Below are 24,023 nucleotides of genomic sequence, written 5' to 3'. Positions count from 1 at the left end.
CAGGTCTTTCCTTCACTTGTTGGAGATCTATAATCTACTATTGAGCTTATCAGAGATTATTTTCTTGGCTCTTCAACAGAAGTAGCAGGGATTGTCAGTGAAAGAGAGAAAAAGGACATATTAAGAGGAAGACAAAGGAAGAGGGAAGGAAAGAATGAGACAAAAGAGAAGAGAGAGAAAATATAAAGGCAAGAAGAGATTGAAGAAAGACAAAGGAAAGAAAGAAAGAACATTAAAATAAATAACTGCCCATGGTAAACTAACTTAGAGGCATTAACAGGTACAGAAATGCAATCGCCCCAAGGCAGCAAAATGAAGGGCCCATAACCTGCCTGATCACAACTTGGGGTAAGTGTAGTAACAGCACAACTAGAACTTTTAGTAGGAAGCCAAGGTCAATATATGCATATGGCCACAAGCATGAGGAAAAGTGGGCGTGGCAAAGAGGTGCATCCAACTGACCATTTGTACCTGTGGACACCCAGCCTCAGCTCTGCCTCACCTGCCCCTAGTGAATGAACCCCAGCCTACAGTCGGAGCTTTAGTTCTTCTTGCCTATCGGACGACCTTTTATAATGTTTGTAACCCAGAAAGGACCTATTACGAGCAAACCTTTCTGAAGGTGACCTCCCAAACCTTTCTGAGTTGGTCATCAGCACCAGCATCTGCTCAGCATTGCCAGTAACTGTGCCAGACAACCAATTAGATTCATTTCCTGCTGACTTTCGACACAATCATTTACTTGTCATAACCAAGTAACTTAAGGACCTCTTAAATCATTACACTGGGCCAAGCGTTCTCAGCTATTCAATTATACTAACTAATAAATCACGTGCTGCGTGTGAGTCTGGAGTGACCTGCATCAATTCTAGGAGCTCATTCAGTTTCAGGAAGCAGCTTACTTCCTCCTTCCAAGCAAGTTTCACCAAAAATAACAAAGAATAAACTTTTAAACTGCATGTGATTTGCAATGCCTTTGGTTCCAAAATTTATTTTGTTGAATGTTCTTTCCCTGTCATCATTGAAAAGGGCCTTTATTGGCGTAACAACAATTCAGGTTTTATTTCACGGAGGGTCTCTTAAAACTATTTCAGGTTTGATATTTATTTCTAGGCAACTCTTCCAAACAAGCTCACAACGGACACATCCTGTTTTTGTTCTTGGCTCTGTGGGAAGTGAATACTAATGTAAAAACTATACTTTGACACATGTTTCCAGGAATACCGTATGACAAAAATTACAAACCCATCTCAAATAAGGACGTGCCATGTCTTGACTTTTGCATAGTAAGTAACTTAAATATTTATTCAATATTCTTGACACTAGTTTCTGGGTGATGGAAAACTAAGTCAAAAGCAAACTTATTTATAGCACTTATGTTATTCATATAATTACAGCTGTTACTTTTATAGCATTAATCAAAGCTAGAGAACAAAATCTTACTTAAAAATATTCTGGACTTAAAATGCAAATGATCATTATGGTACTTAGAGTATTAGAAAAATTAAAAAATTAATTATATGAAGTCTAAAAACTGTTGAAAAGATTACAATTAAACTTAGTATATACACATAACAAAGACATTTCAAATCTTATATTTTAAATACATCTTTTTTCACATTACATTTTATTAAATCTCTAAGTCTAAAACTGTACCAAAATACAGTTTTGTAAATGTTATTAAAGTATTTAGGAAGAAAGCAAAAAATCTAAGAGAGATGGCCACCTTAAGAAATATTATGATTCTAGTGTTTCCCATAAAACAGTGTGACCTCGAGTCTGCAGTGCTTGGTCAAAGGACAGGAGATGTGCTGAGAGTACAAAAAATTCAAACTCCAGGAGACTGGCTCAGCAGCCAGACAAAGCATTTCCACATAAATCTGTTTTAACGACCCCTTCTTTCCCCACACAAGTACTCCTGTACATGGAGGAATAATCTGTAAAACCAATTCTCCTTTTAACTAGAAGGAGTTAAGGAGGTCAAAACACAGAGGAAGTCCAAACAGTAACATGACAAGGTAGGCTGCCTGGCTATTCTGTCACATCAAAGACAGGCTGTTCCCTTCCCAAATGAGACTAATTTGTTTGGAAAGGGGACCAAGACGTCCCTGTCAGCCCGCCAAGATGAAGGTAAGCCTGCCACGGAGTTCTGGCTGGGCCCGGGTGCTGAAACGATAGTCACGTGGGCCCCAGTTCTTCGAGCCACCTGGAAAAGAAATCTTTCGAGTTTAAGCAGGGCAGTCAGGAAGGTGATGCTGACTGGCTCCCTTCACAGCCTGTGGCTCCGTGATGATTTAAAGCCAATGACAAGTCCTTCACATCAATCAAGTGCTGCCCCGAGGAATAAGGTAAGTCTCCTTACTCACTAATTTCTAATTCTGAAATCAGGACAAGGTCACTTTCAAGTTCACCATGAATATTTTAGTAATGGAAAGAACCAAAACATCACAGGTCAGAGACCACCCCTCCTCCAGTTCCAAGGAAAACACTAACAAATTTGGAAGCACTGAGTGTAACTACAAAATGTCTTAAAAGATGATACTGGAGATTTTACTAGCATAATTTGGCCAAGCAGCAGCTTGGTTTTTATAATACCATTGGCATATCTTTTTCTCTATCTATAAATATTCTATCCCCTTCCACTGGTATATTTCTCTGTATTAAGCTGGACATTTTGTTTAACTTTTCTATTCTTTTTTTTAAGGTTTTTTAAATTGATTTTTAGGGAGAGAGGAAGGGAGAGGGAAAAACATCGATTGGCTGCCTTCCACAATCCCCCTACCAAGGATCAAATCCACAAGCTGAGTATATGCCCTCTGACCGGGACTTGAACTGGTCACCCTCTGGCGCACGAGATCATGCCCAGCCAACTGAGTCACACCAGCCAGGGCAAGCTAGACAATTTCTGTGGACAAAAATTCCACAGCATGTTTTATTTTGTATTTCCCCTTTTACATACATGGGCAATTACATCATTATGGTTACCAAGCACTAAGAAACTGCTCCCACCTGCAGTGAATCTGCCTTTCCCTTGGTAACCAATGACCACCTCATTGCTAAATCCAATTTTTCTGTGACAGTGAATGCCAGGAACTACTTTTCTGCTTCTTAGAACTTTTTCTTTCTTGAGTACCCATGACTCAACATTCTCTCAGTTCTCCCACCTCACCCGCTATTCAATTCAGCTTCCTTTACCAAATCTACTTCCTCCTCCCGCTGTCAAAACGCTCCCAAGATTCTGTCCTCAGCCTCTCCTCTCCCACTACAGTCTCTTCCTACCTGATCTAACCTATTACCACGGCTTCCCTATCTCTGTGTCTGGCCCTGGCCTCTCACAAGCTCTAGGTGTGCACTTCAACTGAATACAGGACAGCTCCACAAGGATGTACCAATGTACCAAATCTATCAAACACATCAGCATCCACTGTATCCCCAATGTACCCATCATCCTGTCTCTCTCTCTCTCTCACACACACACACACACACACACACACACACACACCAGTCAGTGCGCACTTACACTGGGACCAGACACTGCGTTAAATGCTTCACATACATCAACTATCTACACCCTCACAAGAGTCCAACGAAGAGAATAGTGATCCCCATTTTGAAGCTGGGGGAACCCAAACAGAGAGGTTAACTACTTTGTTCAAAGTCACAGCTAAAAAGTGGGAGGGTCAGGGTTCAAACCGGGCAGTCTGATTTCAAAGACCATGCTTTAAACGACACTATATTACCTCCTAATTGCCCAGCCTGACACTTGTCTGTATTTTCGCACAGCAAGGCACTATGCGCCTGGTTCTGTGACCTCCAGGTCCCTCCTATCTGGCCTTCTTTTCCATTCTCACTGATGCTACTGTTCTTTAGTCCTTAATACCACTTACCTTCTCCTAACTTCCCATCTCCCACCTCTCCATATTTCATCTATTTACCTGTCACTCTCTTGCTCAAAAATCAGTGGCTCACAGCTCCCCACTGCCTACAGGATAAAATCAAAATTATGCACAGCCTTATCTACTACCACTCTTCGTCACAGCCATCATGTTTCACTTAGACGGGATATGTATCAGTCTTCTTGACGGCCCAGCATCTAAAGCCCTTCGTATGTCTGGGGAATCCCCTACCTCCCAATGTAAGAGTAAAAATGTAAATGTACCCTTTCTAGGCCTCCTTTGCAGCTAGCTTATGGCACGTGACCTAGGCCGCCAATTAGATGCATCATCCCAAATGTGAATTGGATAGTGGGCACCATAGAGAACTCTCCTTGGTAACAAGAAAGCTGCAGGAAGACCTGAGTTCCTGGGCAGCACCCAGGGTGCAGGGCCAGAGGTGTTCCTTGGTACAACATTTCCCTTGTAGTCCTCACTGGAGCAACCAGTATAGTTCCAGCCACCACACCTGGTTTTTAGGCCATCGTGGCAATTCTGTGAACTACCCAACATCCTTTTCACACATTTATTTTTGCCCTAAATCATCTAGTCCTGGTGTTTCCAAGTAAGCATCGTTCACGCATCTCAGCACATGCCCTTTGCTTTCCTGCCCCACAGAACCTTGCCCACTGTTTCTTCCATCCAGAATTCTTCTCTATTAGTCAAAACTCTTCCAATCTTTTAAGACCCAGCACTAGTACTGCTTTCCCCATAGATATAATGGCTAATACTTGATCAGCACTAAGGACCAGGCATTCTTCTCATTTGATCTTCACAAGTACAGTGGGAGGTAAATACTTTAATTAGCGCCATTTTACAGTTGAGGAAAATGCAACAAAAACAAATGAAGAAAACTGCCCAAGGTCATGCATCTAGTGAATGGTGATAGAGCCAGAATTCAAATCCAGAGATCTGACTCCAGACCCCTGCTCTTCATCAGGGGACAGCCAATTGTGGCCCCTGAGTCAAAGCTAGCCCAGCAGCCAAACCTGGTTCACAGCATGTTTTTACACACCCATGATCCAAGGAAGAACAGTTTTTACATTTTAAAGTGGTTGGGAATAACAAGTTTTTTAAAGTCCAAAAAAATGTCTTGACCCATGAAAATTATATGAGATTCAAACTTCAACATCCATTTCACTGAAGCTCAGCAATGTAGCGTCTGTGGCTACTTCTATGCTTCAACAGCAGAGCTGAGTGCCTGTGACAGAGACAGACAGGATGGCCCAAAAAGTCCACAAAGCCTCACATACTGACTGTCTTACCCTTCAAGACTCTGCTCTTAGCCACTACATTACACTGCCTCTCTGAAAAAGCTGCCCTGTCCCCTTACTTCCCCCAAGCTGGAATAAATCTTGCCTTCTCTGAATTTGCATGGCATTTGCATCTTTCTGAGAACAGGTAGTCCATTTTGCTTTGAATGACACTTGATTTATTTTTTCCCCTCCAGCAGACTGTAAGTTCCTTGAAGGCAGGAAGTAATCTTTCTTTCTCACTTTGTATTCCTCTTGGTGCCTCCCTTATTGTTGGTAGTTAATTAATGCTTGCTGATTTTAAATAAAATATTGTAGTATGAAGTTTTTAAAAGGTTTTCCTAACATGAACAAGCATCATAGAAGTTATATTCTAGACTCTGTATTGGCAGGATAGGGAGTAAAGGGCACCCTCAACCACCACTGATGTGTGTATAGTATACACTGTATACATTGGTACAGCAGTTCTGGAAGCAATTTTGCCTTGTTCACCTAATAATACCTTGAGACTGTGCATTTCCTAGAACTCGGAATTCCACGGCTGGAAATTTATCTTCAGCAAACACACAGGCTAACGTATGCAATAATAGTAGTCATTAGAGTCAACACATTTACTGAGTACATATTACATGCTGCTCACTGAGCTAGGTACTTAAATGCAGACTCTCACACCCCTTAGAGGTAACATCTTATAAATGAGAAAATTAAAGCCTAAGAGGTTAAATAATTTGTCCAAGGTTAAGGGATTACAGATAACTTGTTTTTCAGGGGAGGACTACAGCTGGTTTTAACTTTGCATATTATAAGGCTTTTCTACTGTAATAAGCATGTATTGCAGGTATAATTTTTTTAAAATATGTCTTTATTGATTTCAGAGAGAGGAAGAGAGAAGGAGAAAGGGATAGAAACATCAATGATGAGAGAGAATCATTGATCAGCCATCTCCTGCACAACCCCTACTGGGGACGGGGCCCGCAACTCGGGCATGTGCCCTGACCAGGAATCAAACCGTGACCTCCTGGTTCATGAATCAACACTGAACCACTGAGCCACACCAGCTGGGCTACCGGTGTAATTTTTAAAGGGCAGTAAGACTTCACAAAACCTTACTCCTCTATTTGTTTTCTTTTGGAACCTTAGGAAAAATAACTCAGAACAAAACAAGCAATGTCCTTTTTCCTTTACTGTGGGAAGTACAGTTAAAAGTCACCATCCTGGACTTTGAAAAAGAATAGTATTTCCTTACATAAAACAGCCTTGAAAACATTCTGGATCCTATATGTTGCCCATATAGCATCACTTGACCAGTTCTTATGGTTTTATCAATATGCAGGTAGACAAAAAATTATGATGTAACTTGTACTGAATAAATATTCTTTGGACATGAGGACGGATTTGTCTATAATTACAGCAATTTAGAGAGGAAGAGCCCCACCCTGTCTGCAAGTCTCCAGGGACATTACATGACCCCAAATCACTTAAGTTTTGGACCTTTTTTAGATTCAAGCCGTTTTGCCTCTGATCCAAAAAGTCTAGTCCAATGCTTCATATCTACAGTGACTTAACACAAACACTTCCAAGTTCGATCTATTAAATGCGAAGATGGCCCAGAGCCACACCTTACCTCTTCTGGCACAATAATTAATGGATACTTGTCCTCAGATAAAAAGTTGAAAATAACCCACACTTTAAATGAATCTTCTTCCTCAATGAGCAGGGGACTCTTCGTGAGGTTTTTTTTAACACAGAGGGTCCAACACATTCTATTTAATTCAAGCTTGTCAAAGTTGTCTTGGACCTAAAAAGGAATAAGGAAAAATTCCAATGAACCAATCCAAAATAAGTAATATAACATAAGCCCAGTAAAACCAAAAAACAAAGCTCACTATAGGCTTCCATTTTAACCAATCCAATTCACCAATACATTTTCAGTGTATATGCTTAGGTACCACACTTTTAAAGGCTCAATTAATAATATTATATGAAGCTCGGCTGGCATGGCTCAGTGATGAGTGTTGACCTATGAACCAGGAGGTCCTGGTTCAATTCCCGGTCAGGGCACATGCCCGGGTTATGGCCTTGATCCGCAGTGGGGAGCATTCAGGAGGCAGCCAATCAATGATTCTCTCTCATCATTGATGTTTCTATCTCTCTCTCCCTCTCCCTTCCTCTCTGAAATCAATACAAATTTATTTTAAAAAACAAAAACAGAGTCTAAATCAAACTTTAAATGCTGTCTGTTAATACTATGCCAAATTGCTGTAGAACTCAGTAGATGGATGACATCTACATGATGAAAGACATCTCTATAGGATTAGTTTCAAAGGCCACCAGCATCAACTCTATCCACCCACACCCCTAAAAAAACGTAAGTGAAAGCTATGCCACATGGGAAATGACAGGCGCATGAAAGCACACAGTCTTGCTCTGAGGAACCAGAGATTCCGTGTGGATTATGCGGTGAATTGTAGGGTTCCTGGCGGGGAGTGGCTAAATTTATGGCTGGAAAAGCAAACACAGAAATCACAGAGAGCTTCATAATTTTTTTTAAAATAGTCTATAGGAAACCCCCAGTTGAAGGGTTTTGGAGCAGAGAATGAGCAGGCCATCTGCAGCCCAGATTACTACTCTGCAGAAAAGACGGTATTTAAGGTGAGCCTTGGATTATGTTGAAGAGTTCAAGGTAAAGTATTCCAAAGGACAGAAAGGAAATGGCATCAGCAAAAAAGCATGGCAGGAGCAGCCCACCCTCCCTGTTTGGGAAACAGTCACAGGAGGAAGGACACCGAAACAAGGGCAAAGGAAAGATAAAGTTTTCCGTTTGGGAAGTTCTGGCAAGACATTTGATGGAGGTGTCCAAGGCCAATCAGGGAGGTGAAACTAAGCTAAGAGGAGAGGCAGATCAGTGCATCAACTGCACACCAGTGATGACTGAAACCATGTTGGCCTATGAGACCACGGAGAGAGACCACAAAGGGAGAAAAGAGAGGAGATCAGAAACAGGACCTCGGGGGATACACACATTGGTAACGCAAGAGGAGGAAGAGGACTTGGGATAACTGAAAAAGCACTCAAAGTGGTAGGAGAACCACAAAGATATGAGAACTGGGCGAGGAAACAGTTGAGAAGGTTTGATAAGCAGTGGGAAACTAAGGAGGGGCTGATTGAAAAACCACTGGTTCTGCATGCACTTCAGTGATCTCTAGTTCTCTTCAAGACAGCTGAAAAGTGTGGGTAAAAGATTTCAGTGGGATCAGAAACCAAGAAAATTCTCCATAAATTAGTTATCCTAGGAAATAAGTTGTGTGTTCGGCTCATTCCTCCTCTAAAACCTACTCCACTATTCCTTAGTTTAATGATACTCAGGTAAAAGAGTATTAAATGATAGCACTGACATCTTTTTTAAAAGTACAAGAATCAGATCATATATGAAAAGCCCACAGCTAACATCATGCTCATCGGTGAAAAACTGAAAGCTTTCCTCTAAGATCAGGAACAAGGCAAAGATGCCCACTCTCACCACTTCCTTTCAGCACAGTACTGGTCAGACAGTTAGGCAAGAAAAAAAATAAAAGTCATCCAAATTGGAAAGAAAAAAGTAAAATTATCTCTGTTTGCAGATGATATGCTCTTTTTTATTTTTTTAAATATATTTTTACTGATTTCAGAGAGGGGGAGAGAGAGAGAAACATCAATGATGAGAGAGAATCATTGATCAGCTGCCTCCTGCAAGCCCCACACTGGGGATTGAGCCTGCAAAGTGGGCATGGGCCCTGACTCAAACTGAACCATGACCTCTGGGTTCATAGGTCAATACTCAATCACTGAGCCACACCGGCTGAGCTGCTTTTTTTATTGTATGTAGAAACCTCTAAAGAGTCTACAAAAAGCTGTTAGAACAAATAAACAAATACAGCAAAATTACAGGATATAAAATCAACATTCAAATATCAGTTATATTTCTATACACTAATAATGAACAATCTGAAAAAGAAATTAAGAAAACAATCCCACTTACAATAGCATCAAAAAGAATAAAGTACTTAGGAATAAACTTTTCCAAGGAGGCAAAAGACCTGCACACTGAACACTACAAAACATTACTGAAAGAAATTAAAGATGACAAATAAATGGAAAGACATCTCATATTCGTGGGTTAGAAGACAATATTGTTAAAATGTCCATACTCCCAAAGCAATTTAGATCTAATGCAATCCCTATCAAAATCCCAATGGCATTTTTTTGCAGAAACAAAAAACATTATCTTAAAATTCACATGGAATCTTATTCAGATGGACCCTTGCCCTATATCAGTGATGGTGAACCTAGGACACGCGAACTCATTTTTTTTGGTTGATTTTTCTTTGTTAAATGGCATTTAAATATATAAAATAAATATCAAAAATATAAATCTTTGCCGAAACCGGTTTGGCTCAGTGGATAGAGCGTCGGCCTGCGGACTGAAAGGTCCCAGGTTCCATTCCGGTCAAGGGCATGTACCTTGGTTGTGGGCACATCCCCAGTAGGGGGTGTGCAGGAGGCAGCTGATCGATGTTTCTCTCTCATCGATGTTTCTAACTCTCTATCTCTCTCCCTTCCTCTCTGTAAAAAATCAATAAAATATATTTAAAAATATATATATATATATAAATCTTTGTTTTACTATGGTTGCAAATATCAAAAAATTTCTATATGTGACACGGCACCAGAGTTAAGTTAGGGTTTTTCAAAATGCTGACACGCCGAGCTCAAAAAGTTCGCCATCACTGCCCTATATCATATACAAAAATTAATTCAAAAACAGCGTCAAGATATAAATGGAAGACCTGAAACTCCTAGAAGAAAACATCGGGGAAAAGCTTCCTGACATTGGAATAGACAATGACTTCTTGGATAGGACACTGAAGGCACAGGCAACAAAAGCAAAAACAGACCAATGAAACTATATCAAACATAAACTCCTGCCCACAAAGGAAACAATCAATAGCGTTGGACAACGGTGAGCCAGTCCCTGCCATCAGAGAACTTACACACCAGGTAGGAAACAATACAGCAAAAGCACAACCACCTACGTGATAAAAACCGTGGTGCGTGCTCTGAAGGAAAAGCAGAGGATGCTTGAGAACACATGGAGGCAGAGCTGGTTAGCTCTGGGGAGGGTGGGGCGCTACCTACAGAAACCTCCCTGAGGAAGTGACGATCAAGCAAAGACCCAAAAGGATGAACAGGAATCAGCTGCATGCTATGGGCACAGGAAGCCTTACAGCAGAGCAAGCAGCATGTCTGAAGGATCTGTGGCAGCAGAGGTCTTCGTAATTTGAGGAACAGAGAGGAGGTCAACATGGCTGCACTGCAGTGAACAAGAAGGGAGTGGAGAACGTGGAGGCTGGAGAGGTTGGCAGAGGCCAAACAGAACACAGCCCTGCGAGCCATGATGAGCACGCTGGGCTGTGAGATCCTCTCTAAGTTCATTCTAACTATAAAGGGTCTAGGAATCTATGGCTCCGTACTCCATCTCATCTAAGGTTACGAACTGCTCCCAAATCCCAATTTATATCAGACACATTAAACTGACAGTCTCACATCTTTTGGAAAACTAACAACAGCTGTCACTGATCTCAGGATGTCGAAATGGAAGATAATTTCCTAGAAAAAAATGTGTAGAATTGTTTTCTGGTTGTTTTTTTTTAACACTAAGTCTATGTAACGGCTTGTCTCACAGAGGACAGGCACCAGAATAGGTTAGACTGTATTGCTACAGCAAGCTCAGGTTGGGTCTGAGTTCTTCTTATTTTTAACATATGTTTGCTTTTCCCATACATATGAATACATATGAACCCATACATATGAATAAGATGGTAGTTATGGACCTCAATTCTGACTCAAAGTACTAAAAGTATTTATAAAACTAAACTCATGTTTCTAAATTAAAATTTTCATACCAACTAGTAACACTTCTTTTTTTAAAATATATTTTTATTAATTTCAGAGAGGAAGGAAGAGGGCGAGAGAGATAGAAACATCAATGATGAGAGAGAATCATTGATCGGCTGCCTCCTGCACCCTCCCCACTGGGGATCGAGCCCACAACCTGGGCATGTGCCCTTGGCTGGAATCGAACCTGGGACCCTTTAGTCCACAGGTCGATGCTCTATCCACTGAGCCAAACCAGCTAGGGCTAGTAACGCCTCTTTAAAACATTTAGCATAGTGTCTGATACACAGTGGACTAAATAAATGTTAGCATTTTTATCTTTATACTAATGTTTTCAAAAATATTTTGATAACATGGGAAAGGAAATATTAATGTTAAGTATTCAATAAGATCCCAGCTTGAAAAATCATACAAATGTATTTTTAAAAATAACAACTCAAAGTAAACAGATCAAAATTTTAAAAGTGACTGCCTCAAGATGGTAAGGGTAATATTTTCTGAATAAGTCCCTTTTTTAAAAAATTTACAACCACAAGTCTGTATTTACAATACAGGAAACCATTTTACAATTAAGAAAAACACTTTAAGGACAGTATTTCACATTAATTGTCAGGGAGATACAAATCAAAACACAGTAAGATCCCACACCTCACACCCACAAGGATGGCTATAATCAAAAAGACAGAAAATGGCAAGTGCTGGTGACGATATGAAACAGCTGGAACCCTCGCACATTGCTGGTAGGAAAGTAAACTTCACAGCTGCTTTGGAAAACAGCGTGGCAATCCCTCAAAAGGTTAAACGTAAGTTGCCATATGACTCAGCAATTCCCTTCCTAAGTATATGCCCAAGAGAACTGAAAACACACATCCACACAAAAATTTGAACATGAATGCTCAAAGCAACAAATTCATAATAACCAAAAAGTGGAAATAACTCAAATGCCCATCACCTGTTGAGTGTACAAACAAAATGTGGTATATCCATAATGGAATATTATCCAGCCATTAAAAGGAATGAAGCACTGTTACATGCTACAATGCGACCACATATTTATGATTCCATTCATATGATATGAGTCCAGGATAGGCAAATCCATAGACACAGAAAGTAGATTAATGGTTGCCTACTCAACATAGGACCTCTTTATTCACTCAGAAGTTTTGAAGACATTTTGAGTGCTGAAGGTATATTCATTCAACTAACAGAAATATGAAAACTCATTTTATGGAAGAGCTACAACTGACACATGAACTCAAGCATCTGGTAAGAGAGTACAAATGTCAGCCTAGGAAAACGGAACATAGAGGCTGCTGGCCTCAAGAGAAGGGACGCTGTATTGAACTAAAATATTTCTCTTGGTGTGTTTATCCTTTGCATGTATGTGTTTCCAAAAAAGACAAAAACAGAAAAAAATGCAACAACAACAAAACGGTTTATGTTAGAAAGGAGCAGATTTCCCCAGTTAGGACTTAGCATATTACCAGGGGAATATTGGCTTTAATCACAGAGTCCAGACCAACCTTTAACGTGTAGAATCAGGGAAAAGAACTGACAATTATTTGAACCAAAGAAACTAATGGGTAATTAAGTCTCACAAAAGAATTGGATTGCCTCGTAAACATGCTGAAGCAGAACTAGTTTTTGATGTAGTCTACTGGGACTCAATAGTAAAAAGCTAACACTGTACCACTTTCTTCATTTATTCCATCAGATAATCCAGGTATAGTGTCTCTTTGCCAAAAGGGGGTGGGGGGAGGCAGTGAAGGAGAGCGCACAAAAAATTCTTCCGAGGCCTGACCAGTGTGGCTCGGTGGTTGAGTGTCAACCTACGAACCAGGAGGTCATGATTCCATTCCTAGTCAGGGCACATGCCCGATTTGCTGGCTCGGTTCCCAGTAGGGGGCATGCAGGAGACATGATAGGCCAAGGTTTTGGGTTCAGTCCCAGATCAGGGGACATACAAGAACCCATCAATAAATGCATAAATAAGTGGAACAACAAATCGTTTTTCTCCCTTTCTCTAAAATCAATGTTTTTAAAACTTTTTTAAACAATTGTTCCTAGCCCTGACCGGTTTGGCTCAGTGGCTAAAGCATTGGCCTGCGGACTGAAGGGTCCTGAGTTCGATTCCAATCAAGGGCATGTACCTTGGTTGCAGGCACATCCCCATTTGGGGGTGTGCAGGAGGCAGCTGATCAATGTTTCTCTCTCATCGATGTTTCTAACTCTCCCTTCCTCTCTGTAAAAAATCAATAAAAAAAATATCTACACAAATAAAAGAGAAACATGCAAATTAACCATCACTCCGTCACTCTGCCACACCCACCAGCCCATTAGAGTGACTATGCAAATTCACCCAACAAAGATGGTGGCTAATTTGCATACGCAGGCGCAGAGCGAAGACTGAAGATGACTGAAGATGGCGGCAGCCACGGAGCTGGAGCGAGCATGGAGGCTTGGGTTGCTTCCGGCAACGGAGGAAGCCAAGCTTCCCACCCGCCCTGGGCTCCGCGCAAGGAGGGGCTGGGGGCCTGGGCTCCGCTCAAGGAGCTGGGGGGGGGAAAAAAAGGAGGGGCTGGGAGCAGCCGGAGCGGAGAAGCCAAGCCTCGCTGCTGTGGCCGGACCAAAGGCCTGGGTCCCGGGTGCCAGAGGAAAACCGGTGCCAACAGCAGGGAAAGGAAGGCCTATTGTGCGAATCTTCGTGCAACAGGCCACTAGTGTGTGTGTGTGTGTGTGTGTGTGTGTGTGTATAAATTGTTCCTAGATGCTTACAGAATTCCATTCTTTACTAAAGAAGAAATTTAACAAACAAACAAAAAAAAGTTAACACTTAGAGGAGGCAAAATATTTGATACAAGAACATCAGATATATTACTCATTTGAAGTCCTAATAAATTCTATTAACATGAAGAACACTCTCATAGCCAGTTAGCCTGGAGGTCAAATCACCCCCGGTAATGCCGACAACAATCAAGGCTTAACTACAACAAGACTGCGCACAAAGACCACTAGGGGGTGCACCAAGAAAAGATAAAAAAATGCAGAGACAAAGAAACAGGACGCAAATGTTAGAAATGGAAGATATAGAGCTCAAAACCACACTTTTAAGGTCTCTCAAGAACTGTCTAGAAGCTGCCGATAAACTTAGTAAGGCCCTCGAAAAGACGGGTGAGACCGCCGATAAATGTAGTGAGATCCTCAAGAAATCTAATGAGACCCTTGATGTTGTGATAAAGAACCAACTAGAAATTAAGCATACACTGACTGAAATAAAGAATATTGTACAGACACCCAACAGCAGACCAGAGGAGCGCAAGAATCAAGTCAAAGATTCGAAATGCGAAGAAGCAAAAAACACCCAACTGGAAAAGCAAAATGAAAAAAGAATCCGAAAATACGAAGATAGTGTAAGGAGCCTCTGGGACAGCTTCAAGCGTACCAACATCAGAATTATAGGGGTGCCAGAAGATGAGAGAGAGCAAGATATTGAAAACCTATTTGAAGAAATAATGACAGAAAACTTCCCCCACCTGGTGAAAGAAATAGACTTACAGGTCCAGGAAGCACAGAGAACCCCAAACAAAAGGAATCCAAAGAGGACCACACCAAGACACATCATAATTAAAATGCCAAGAGCAAAAGACAAAGAGAAAATCCTAAAAGCAGCAAGAGAAAGAAACTCAGTTACCTACAAGGGAATACCCATACGACTGTCAGCTGATTTCTCAACTGAAACTTTGCAGGCCAGAAGGGAATGGCAAGAAATATTCAAAGTGATGAATACCAAGAACCTACAACCAAGATTACTTTATCCAGCAAAGCTATCATTCAGAACTGAAGGTCAGATAAAGAGCTTCACAGATAAGGAAAAGCTAAAGGAGTTCATCACCAACAAACCAGTATTATATGAAATGCTGAAAGGTATCCTTTAAGAAGAGGAAGAAGAAGAAAAAGGTAAAGATACAAATTATGAACAACAAACATGCATCTATCAACAAGTGAATCTAAGAATCAAGTGAACAAATAATCTGGTGATCATAATAGAATCAGGGACATAGAAAGGGAATGGACTGACTATTCTTGGTGGGGAAAGGGGTGTGGGAGATGCGGGAAGAGACTGGACAAAAATCGTGCACCTATGGATGAGGACAGTGGGTGGGGAGTGAGGGCGGAGGGTGGGGCGGGAACTGGGAGGAGGGGAGTTATGGGGGGAAAAAAGAGGAACAATGTAATAATCTGAACAATAAAGATTTAATTAAAAAAAAAAAAACATGAAGAACAACAGGAATGATTAACTGTGAAGACAGAAATATAGAAACCAAATGGAAAAATTATGTTTTGGAAAGCAAGTTTCAAATAATTTATCTCTCAGTCCCAACCTCTTCAGAATAATTCTCCTAAGCAAAGGCAGAAAACCACTAAAACAACCTGGGAGGAGAAATGGCCAAAATGAACGCTAATGAACACCACATACTAATGAAGAGAAAAGAATCCTCTTAAAGCCCTTGAGAGGAAACCTAAGAGAACTAAATGGAGGCTGAGGTCAGTTGAAATGATCAGAGTGGCTTTTAAGCTGCTCCACCGCTGCCCTATGTATCCAAACTGGGAAACAGTAATTCTAGAAGAGAATCATTTTAATCCCTCAATAGTACAATTAAAAGAACACTGGCCTAGCCCTAGCCGGTTTGGCTCGGTGGATAGATCATCGCCTGCGGACTGAAAGGTCTCGGGTTTGATTCTGATCATGGGCTCAATCCCCAGTAGGGTGGGAGGGGAGGGGGAACAGGAGGCAGCCGATCAATGATTCTTTCTCATCACTGATGTTTCCATCTCTCCCTCTCCCTTCCTCTCTGAAATCAATAAAAAAATATATTAAAAAAAGAACACTGGTCTAGAAGTTAAATGGCTTAAGTTCACAAACTATCTACCTCTTATTCACTAGGTAACCTTGTGCTCTTTTTCCTCCTGAGTTAAATGGGAGTAAGAATTCCAGCTACACATCACAGGATTAACATGAGGATCAAATGAGACAGTCTATATATGAAAGCACTTCTTGCAAATATTTAATCATTATTATGTTTTTTCTTTGCATGACTGATAACAATCTCTCGATTTTATGTTATCATGCTTCAGCCGCTATTGGCATTTTTTTCCACTAAGTTTCAAAACAAAGCACTAATCTTTGTTCAATTTAAGCCCACACCATGGAATCCTTGGCAGCTTTATTTGGATTGAAGGACTGGCAAGATTCCACTCCAGGTGGCTAAGCAATAGTAAACAAGGGCTCACTGTTTCATCACATCCTCACCCGCTCTGTGAATAAGGTTTTCTCCAAATTTAGTGGCTAATTTTGGACTTTTTAAATCCTGCTATATTTTCTTCCCCGGCAACAAAACTTTAAAATACCCTAAATACTAAAATAAAGAACATTTTAAAATGTAAAATTCAAAATGCTTAAATAAAGTTACACCCAGGAAAACAAAATGCAATATTAGGGCACAGCACTTTAAGATATTAAACCATGACCTGGCTGGTGTGGCTCAGTGGCTAGAGCATCATCCCTCACAAGGAAGGATCACAGGTAGGATTCCCAGTCAAGGGCATGTACCTGGGTTGCAGGTTCAATCTTCAGCCCTGGTTGGGCACGTGAGGGAGGCAATCCATTGATGTGTCTCTCTCACATCAATGTTTCTCTCTCTGTGTGTCTCTCTCTCCCCCTCTCTCTCCCTCCCTACCACTCTCTCTAAAACAGCAATGAAAAAAAATCCTCAGGTGAGTATTACCAATAACAAAAAAAATATTAAACCATATCTCTCTATCTATTGGCCCAGACACACAAATTCTAGCCCTGAAAAACAAAGCAATTTCCAGATTTCTGAGGCTTTCCCAACATGTTCTATATTTTAATAATAGACATTATCGTCTTTAATTTTTAATGTTAAACACACGCACACAGCAGGTCATCAAATATTTGCTGAATACGAGACATGTTTACGTATACTGCATCGATAGAGCACGAGTGAGCTACCTGCACAGAACAGCAGCCAAGCAAAGCTCCAGAAGATAGCACAGCATCAACTGAGGTTTTGAGAGCTCACAGATCAGTTTCTGTACAATGTGATTAAATCTTCTTTATTCAGATACTAGAGGCCCGGTGCACAGATTTGTGCACCAGTGGGGTCCCTTGGCCTGGCCTGCGGGGATCAGCCAAAACAGGCCGTCCTACATCCCCCAAGAGATGTAGTAGTGTGCGAAGTGGCAGGCGGCCGGGAGGAGCCAGAGACTGGGCCGGGCGCCGCTACCGCTCATCCTAGCCCGCTGCTCCTGCCGCTGCCACCACTCAGTAGGCTCGCTGCTGCTCCTCTGTGGTCTCCGCGCTCCCATCCTAGAGCAATACTGGCACACTCATGACTGAGAAGCGACTGCAGGCTCACGCTCAGTCAGTCCTGATGCCTGTCCCAGAGTGAATGGGTGAGAGGCAGCAGGAGTGTCCACAGGAGAGGCTCACCAGCCATGAACCCAGCGTCTGGCGCCCGTTGGTCAGCTAAGCCATGCTCCCGCTGTGGGAGTGCACTGACCACCAGGGGGCAGCTCCTGCGTTGAGCGTCTGCCCCCTAGTGGTCAGTGCACATCATAGCTACCAGTCAACCAGTCCAATGGTCAAACGGTCACTTAAGCTTTTATATATATAGATAATTCATGAACCATAAGAGTCACTCTTTAAAGTGTGCGATACACTAGTTTTTGGTATACTCACGAGGTTTTTTGTTGGTTGGTTCTTTGTTTGCTTGCTCATTTAGTGGTTAGACAATCATATACTTTACACAGTGTTCCCCTCAGTATTTCCAGTGTCTATCTGACACCATACACAATATTACTGACTATCGTTCCCACGCTTTACTTACTTCCCCGTGACTATCAATTAATCTGAGCTTCTCGGTCCCTTCACCTCTTTCACCCGGTGCCCAACTCTCCCTCCCATCTGGCAGCCACCAGTTCCCTCTTTGTATCTGAGTCTATTTCCATTTTTGTTTGTTTATTTTGTTCTTTAGATTCCACATATAAGTGAAATCATATGGTATTTATTTTCTCTGACTGACTTATTTCACTGAGCTTAATACTCTCTAAGTCCTCCATGCTGTAGCAAATGGTAAGATTTCATTCTTTTTTATGGCTGAGTAATATAATATTCCATTGTATAAATGTACCACAGCTTTTTAAAAATATTTTTTTATTGATTTTAAGAGAGAGGGGAAGGCAGAGGGAGAGAGAAACATTGATGTAACATCGATCGGCTGCCTCCTGCACGCACTTTACCAGGGTTCAAGCCCGCAACCTGAGCATGTGTCCTGGCTGGGAATCGAACCAGCAACCTTTCAGTGCAGGTCACAACACTCAACCAACTGAGCCACATCGGCCAGGGCACACCACAGCTTTTTTATACACTGGTCTATTGATGGGCACTTGGGTGGCTTCCATAACTTAGCTATTATAAATAACCCTGCAATGGACATAGGGGTGCAAATATTCTTTCAAATTAGTGTTTTGGGTTTGGGTTTCTTCAGATAAATCCCAGAAGTGGAGTCACTGGGTCATAAGGTAGTTCCATTTTTAATCTTTTGAAAAAACTCCACAAAATTTACCATGCACCAGGCCTCTAGTATACATATAAGAACTTTGGTTAATCCCTTCCCACCCTCCCCTCTCCCCCGGTCCCTCTGAGATTCATCAGTCTGTTCCATGTTTCCATGCCTGTTCATTGAGCGTCTGCCTTCTGGTGGTCAGTGCACATCATAGCTACCAATCGAATGGTCAAATAGTCACTTAGGCTTTTATATATATAGACTAGAGGCCCGATGCATGAAATTCGTGCAAGAGTGGGCCTTCTTTCCCCCAGCTGCCGGCACCAGCTTCCCTCTGGCACCGAGACCCAGGCTTCCCTTGCAGCCCTGGCTTCATCCAGAAGGATGTCTAGTCTAATTAGCATATTACGCTTTTATTATTATAGATGTATTTACCTATTTAGAACATTTCACATAAATGGAATCATACAATATTTGGCTTTTGAGTTTGATTAAATCTTATTTCATTATAGTGTGGTTTCTCTCTCTCTTTTTTTCTAATTAAAGCATGGTCAAGGTAATGTTATCATTTCTACAAGGAAAATGTATTATGGAACTGGCTAGGAAATTACAGATATAGTTACAAAGAGTACTTCATAAGTGAAAACACTAATTTTGACAATCTTTGCTACAAAATTTCACAAGTGAACTCACCAAGCAGGGGCTCTGGGGCCCACTTGAAATATGCACATCAAACAACGCTGTAAGCAAGAAGAGGTTGGACTCATACCTTTTCCAAAATGAACTTGTTTAAATAGGGCATGTAGCCCTGATTGGAGACGGGCCCCTCATCATCATCCCGGAAGTGCTCTTCCAGGGCCACCGGATCGTGGGGAACCTTCAGCACCGTGCACAGGTTATGGGAGAGGACCTAGGAGGGAGAGAACGGCGGCGTTAGAGGCCTCCACGAACCAGCTCCTGGCACCTTCACTGCCTGAACACAACTGGCTGCTCCCTGCTCTAGGGGGAGGAAGGGGGAGAATAAACCAGCAACTGCAGGGTGAATACTGCTCAGCTGCCAGCTCCTCACTTGTTACCCAGGAGTGTCTCTCATTCCTCCCCCAGCTGTGGTTCACTTCAATCGAGTCTCTTACATGCCCACATTGAGCTAGGCTCCATGCAAGACCCCCAACTACAGTACTTGTAGTCTTTCATTAATTGTCCTACGTTAGAAAGAAAAAGGGGGGAAAGAGCAAGAGAATGTGTTCAAAATTAAACTTCTCCCCAAGGAGAGCAGGGTCAGTCAATGAGAGCTGTAAGAAAGAACCTCGGCACTAGCCACTTTGGCTCAGTGGAGAGAGCGTCAGCCTGTGGACTAAAGGGTCCTGGGTTTGATTCCGGTCAAGGGCACATGCCCGGGCTGTGGGCTCAATCCCCAGTAGGGGGCATGCAGGAGACAGCCGATCAATGTTTTTCTCTCATCACTGATGCTTCTATCTCTCTCTCCCTTTCTCTTCCTCTCTCAAATCAATAAAAAATATATTAAAAAAGAAAAGAAATAAAGAAAGAACCTCATACTGACTGGGCAGCTGCAGCTGGGGCTCTGGGCAAGGTGCCTGGCCCCGGCCAATCACAACCTCTCGGGGCTGCCATTTCCTCATTTGTTCCATAGGAAGGGCCAAGTTAATATACAAATATAACAAACGTTAATTGGTAATCTCGAAATGTCAAACATCTCTAAAAATCTATGATGTTACGCTGTTTTCAGCGTTAGTATTTAAAAGTGTAAATGTAAAAAGAGAAAGACATCAAAGGCCCAGTTTATAAATATGGAAAGAGTCATAGCAAAAACACCTCAGGAGTTACTAAAACGGTCAAAATATTTTGCATTCCATATGTAAAGGATTGCTGGCCTTGGTGACAGCCTAAGTCACACACTTGCACATTCCATTGAATTAGCAGTTTGGGCTCTATCTCAACACTAATCTTGTTACACATTAAATGAAAATTTAAAAAGAAAACTTAAATTCCTTTCATGTCATCCGTGCATTCTTAACAGGTCAAATTACATAGCTAAGGCTGTACTTCCTTTAACAGAGATTATTACTAAGTGTTAATTCCCAGGTTAAAATTTCCTGTTCTTCTCAGCCCTACCCATTTAATCACTTAAGGAGCCACACTCATCTCAAAGAAGACTTTCCATTCTATTAAGCAAGTCACGTTTTTCTGCATAAATGTATTTCAGTTAGGATTTTTTAAGATTTAAAAAATTGAATCTATAAAAAGAGTATTTGCATAGCTTCTTTCTACATTTGTTTTGCTTCTCAAAGCTTCATTTCTGTGCAGATCCTTTTCTACACGCTCTACTGGTTTTAAGGAAGTAGGTAAAGTAAAGGAAGTAAGTTCGCAAATGGTTATAAATGAAGTAATGAGGACTTTTATCGGCCCCTACAAAGCAGGCTGTGTTTCTCAAGCAAACCCTCTATTTGTAATAGAGCACACGGTGAAGCTTTTACTGAGGAACCTTACACCCTAGTCAGCAAAACCCTAGTATTTCCTAGCTCTACTTATCTGGTAAAACCTATAAAGTAATTATCTACCCCCAAAGAGATTTTGTGAAGATTAACTTTAAGAATGTAAAGTGCTTAAAAATTGTAATGTACTGCAGGAATATAAGTTTTAAATAAATGAAAAGTATATTTCTCAGATAAGGCTCAAAGGTCATTCAAATTTTAAAATCATTTGGGGCTTTACCCAAGTAAAAATTCCCAACCACTGGTTAATTATAGTCCATCCATAAAACTTTAAGAAGAATGAGGAAACTCACTGTGTAGTGATAGGAAAAGATCTCCAAGATAAATTAGGTGAAAAAAAGCATTAGTGTGTCTTCTATATGTAAAAGGAAAAGGAAGAAAATGTAAGAAAACTCCAGGAGGATATATAAGAAACTACTAACAGAGGGGAGAAAGACTAGTTTGATGTTAGACTAGGGATAGATGACTTTTCACTGTGCCTTGCCCTTTTATTGTCCAAAAAAAGAAAAAAAACCTGTTAAAAAATATACTACCTATTTTAAAGGGTAAATATATACTAGAAAGATCACACAGCTAAATCTATCGTCAAAATCTATACTTTTTCTTCTACATTAACCTACTCCCTAGAGATTAGATATAAAAGGAAGACATATTCCACAGCAATGAACCATGATTAACAGATGAATGAGATGTAAGGGCAATAAATGAATTCAGAAAGGAGAAATTGTGTGTGCTACAGTGACTTCCTAGAGGAAGTGAAAAGTAACACGGGCCTTAAAATAAGGAGAGCTTTAGATAGGAAAAGGTTTGGGGGAAATCAGAAGGCTTTCCAGATAGAAGAATATGAGAAAGCAGTTGATTAATGCAAAATCCTCAGGAAACAAAAAGGGGACACCAATCTCTCCCATGCCCACCCCTCTCTCTGCTTTTGGGTTTCATAGATCCTCATACTTAAAGTCTTGGCAGGAGGCCTTGAACACTATATTGTCACCCTTGTTACCTTACAGCTGGTGAGTACTGGCCAAAGAGATTAAATTCAAAGAGATTCAATTTGTTTTTCTTGACTAAGGTTACAGGACTTAGCAGAACTGAGACTAAAACGCAGGTTTTTTTCATCCCTAGTGCAACAATCTCTAGTAATATGGAACATCGTTTTTCGTAGGTAGGTAGTTCAATTCACTGGCCTTACTGAAAAAGATTTAGATTTGAACTTCAGACTTCAGCCTTGGACAATAAGACAGTGCTTTCGTTAAATACAGGGAGAGCTGAATTCAGTGACAATTTTCTAAACCACCTTCATCTAGTTAAGCAAATTCTGAGGAAAGCACAACCTCCTATCTGAGGAGACCTGAGTGTTGGCCCTGCTCACGTGGTCTGTTCCTGTTCAGTGGTTTGCCATTTTCCCTTTTTAAATATTTTAATATTTTGCTACTTAATCACTTGGTCTCTGTATACTCACTGCAAAATGAGTTGGACTCATCTCTAAAATTTTAAAAGCTCAATCCTTAACTGTCAACCCAAACATGTTTCATGAATTCAACAAAAGAACTATAATTTAGATCAGAAATTCATCTTTCTTCATTGTTAGTAAGGCCTAGAATAGGGAAGTCTTCTTCAAACAAAACAACAAACTGAAGAATAGGTAACTGAAAAGGTTTTGTTACTAGGAGAGAGAAAAAATGTGTGCTACCTTTAAAACTTTTTAAAAATTTTTATCAGCATTTTTTAACAAGCCTAGACAGTAAATCAAATTTTTCTAAAATAAAATGTAAAATGTATCAAAAAACCAAAATCTTGAAGGTCAGAATAAAATCTAGTCACAAGAAGCAAACACTCCATAAGCTTAAACAGCAGTTGATGCTAATTTTTTTAAATATATTTTTATTGATCTCAGAGAGGAAATGAGAGGGAGAGAGAGATAGAAACATTAATGATGAGAGAGAATCATTGATCGGCTGCCTCTGCACGCCCCACACTGAAATCGAGCCCGCAACCCGGGCATGTGCTTTGACCAGGAATTCAACCATGACCTCCTGGTTCATAAGGCCACGCTCAACCACTGAGCCACGCCAGCCGGGCAATATATCCCACTTTAAATGCCTGTTCCTCCAAAGGCCATTCTTTTAGCACCCACGTGATTGCTAAGCAACTTTGCTCTCATTCCCCTGATTTGAAGAATAAACTCTTGTTACTACAATAGATCCATCACCATGCCAGAAATTCATCTCTCCAGCTCCTTCCTAGCTGTCTGCTGCTCTGCAGGGACTGGGCTGACAAGAGATGACTAATTAGCTGCATGAGCCCTGCTTGTGTGGTCTGTTCCTGTTCGGTGGTTTGCCATTTACCCTTCTTAAGCATTTTGCTCCAACTATCATGAAAATGAAATCAAGAATGATGAACAGCTAACAGTGTTTTCACACACATGAGTACATAATCTTTACCCTCCTCCTTCCCAAAGATGTACAGATTATAAAGGTTCTCTGAAACGTGCCCCCCTAGTCACAGTTTCCCTTTACAGGATGTGCGTAATGGGCACAATTCAACACTGAAAAAGAGGGGGGCGGAGATCTCTAATCCAACAAGCTTATCTGAACGGACACACTTATAGAATAATAATTCATAATGGGCAATCTTTTTTTAAAACATGAAAATTCCTTTCTGATTTATAAAATTTCAAGCTAATGGCAAGTTACCAGAAAACTCCTCCTAACAATGAGCCAGAATGACCCATTTCCTACCCTTGCTAGGCCCTGCCTTCAGAGCATTGTCTTCGCAGAAGTCCCGCCCCTTATCTCAGGGAGTCAT

General features: G+C 41.1%; 1 protein-coding gene across 2 annotated transcripts in view; it reads right to left on the bottom strand.

The window, feature by feature from the left end:
* The window catches only part of SWAP70 (switching B cell complex subunit SWAP70), a 69,854-nt gene that overhangs the window by 27,107 nt on the left and 18,724 nt on the right, over window positions 1-24,023 (bottom strand). The window contains exons 2-3 of one of the 2 annotated variants that reach the window (XM_036325349.1): window positions 19,475-19,615; window positions 6,810-6,983 (exon numbers count right to left, since the gene is read on the bottom strand). In XM_036325349.1, coding sequence (XP_036181242.1) covers window positions 6,810-6,983; window positions 19,475-19,615 — 315 coding nt within the window. The remainder of the gene's footprint in view (window positions 1-6,809; window positions 6,984-19,474; window positions 19,616-24,023) is intronic. The other variant, XM_036325350.1, reaches the window with a different exon arrangement.

Source organism: Myotis myotis, unplaced genomic scaffold (assembly GCF_014108235.1).
Source record: "Myotis myotis isolate mMyoMyo1 unplaced genomic scaffold, mMyoMyo1.p scaffold_m19_p_10, whole genome shotgun sequence".
Classification (NCBI taxonomy): Eukaryota; Metazoa; Chordata; class Mammalia; order Chiroptera; family Vespertilionidae; genus Myotis; species Myotis myotis.
Note: the sequence above shows the minus strand (reverse complement) of the source record. Positions and strands in the feature narration are given on the sequence as shown.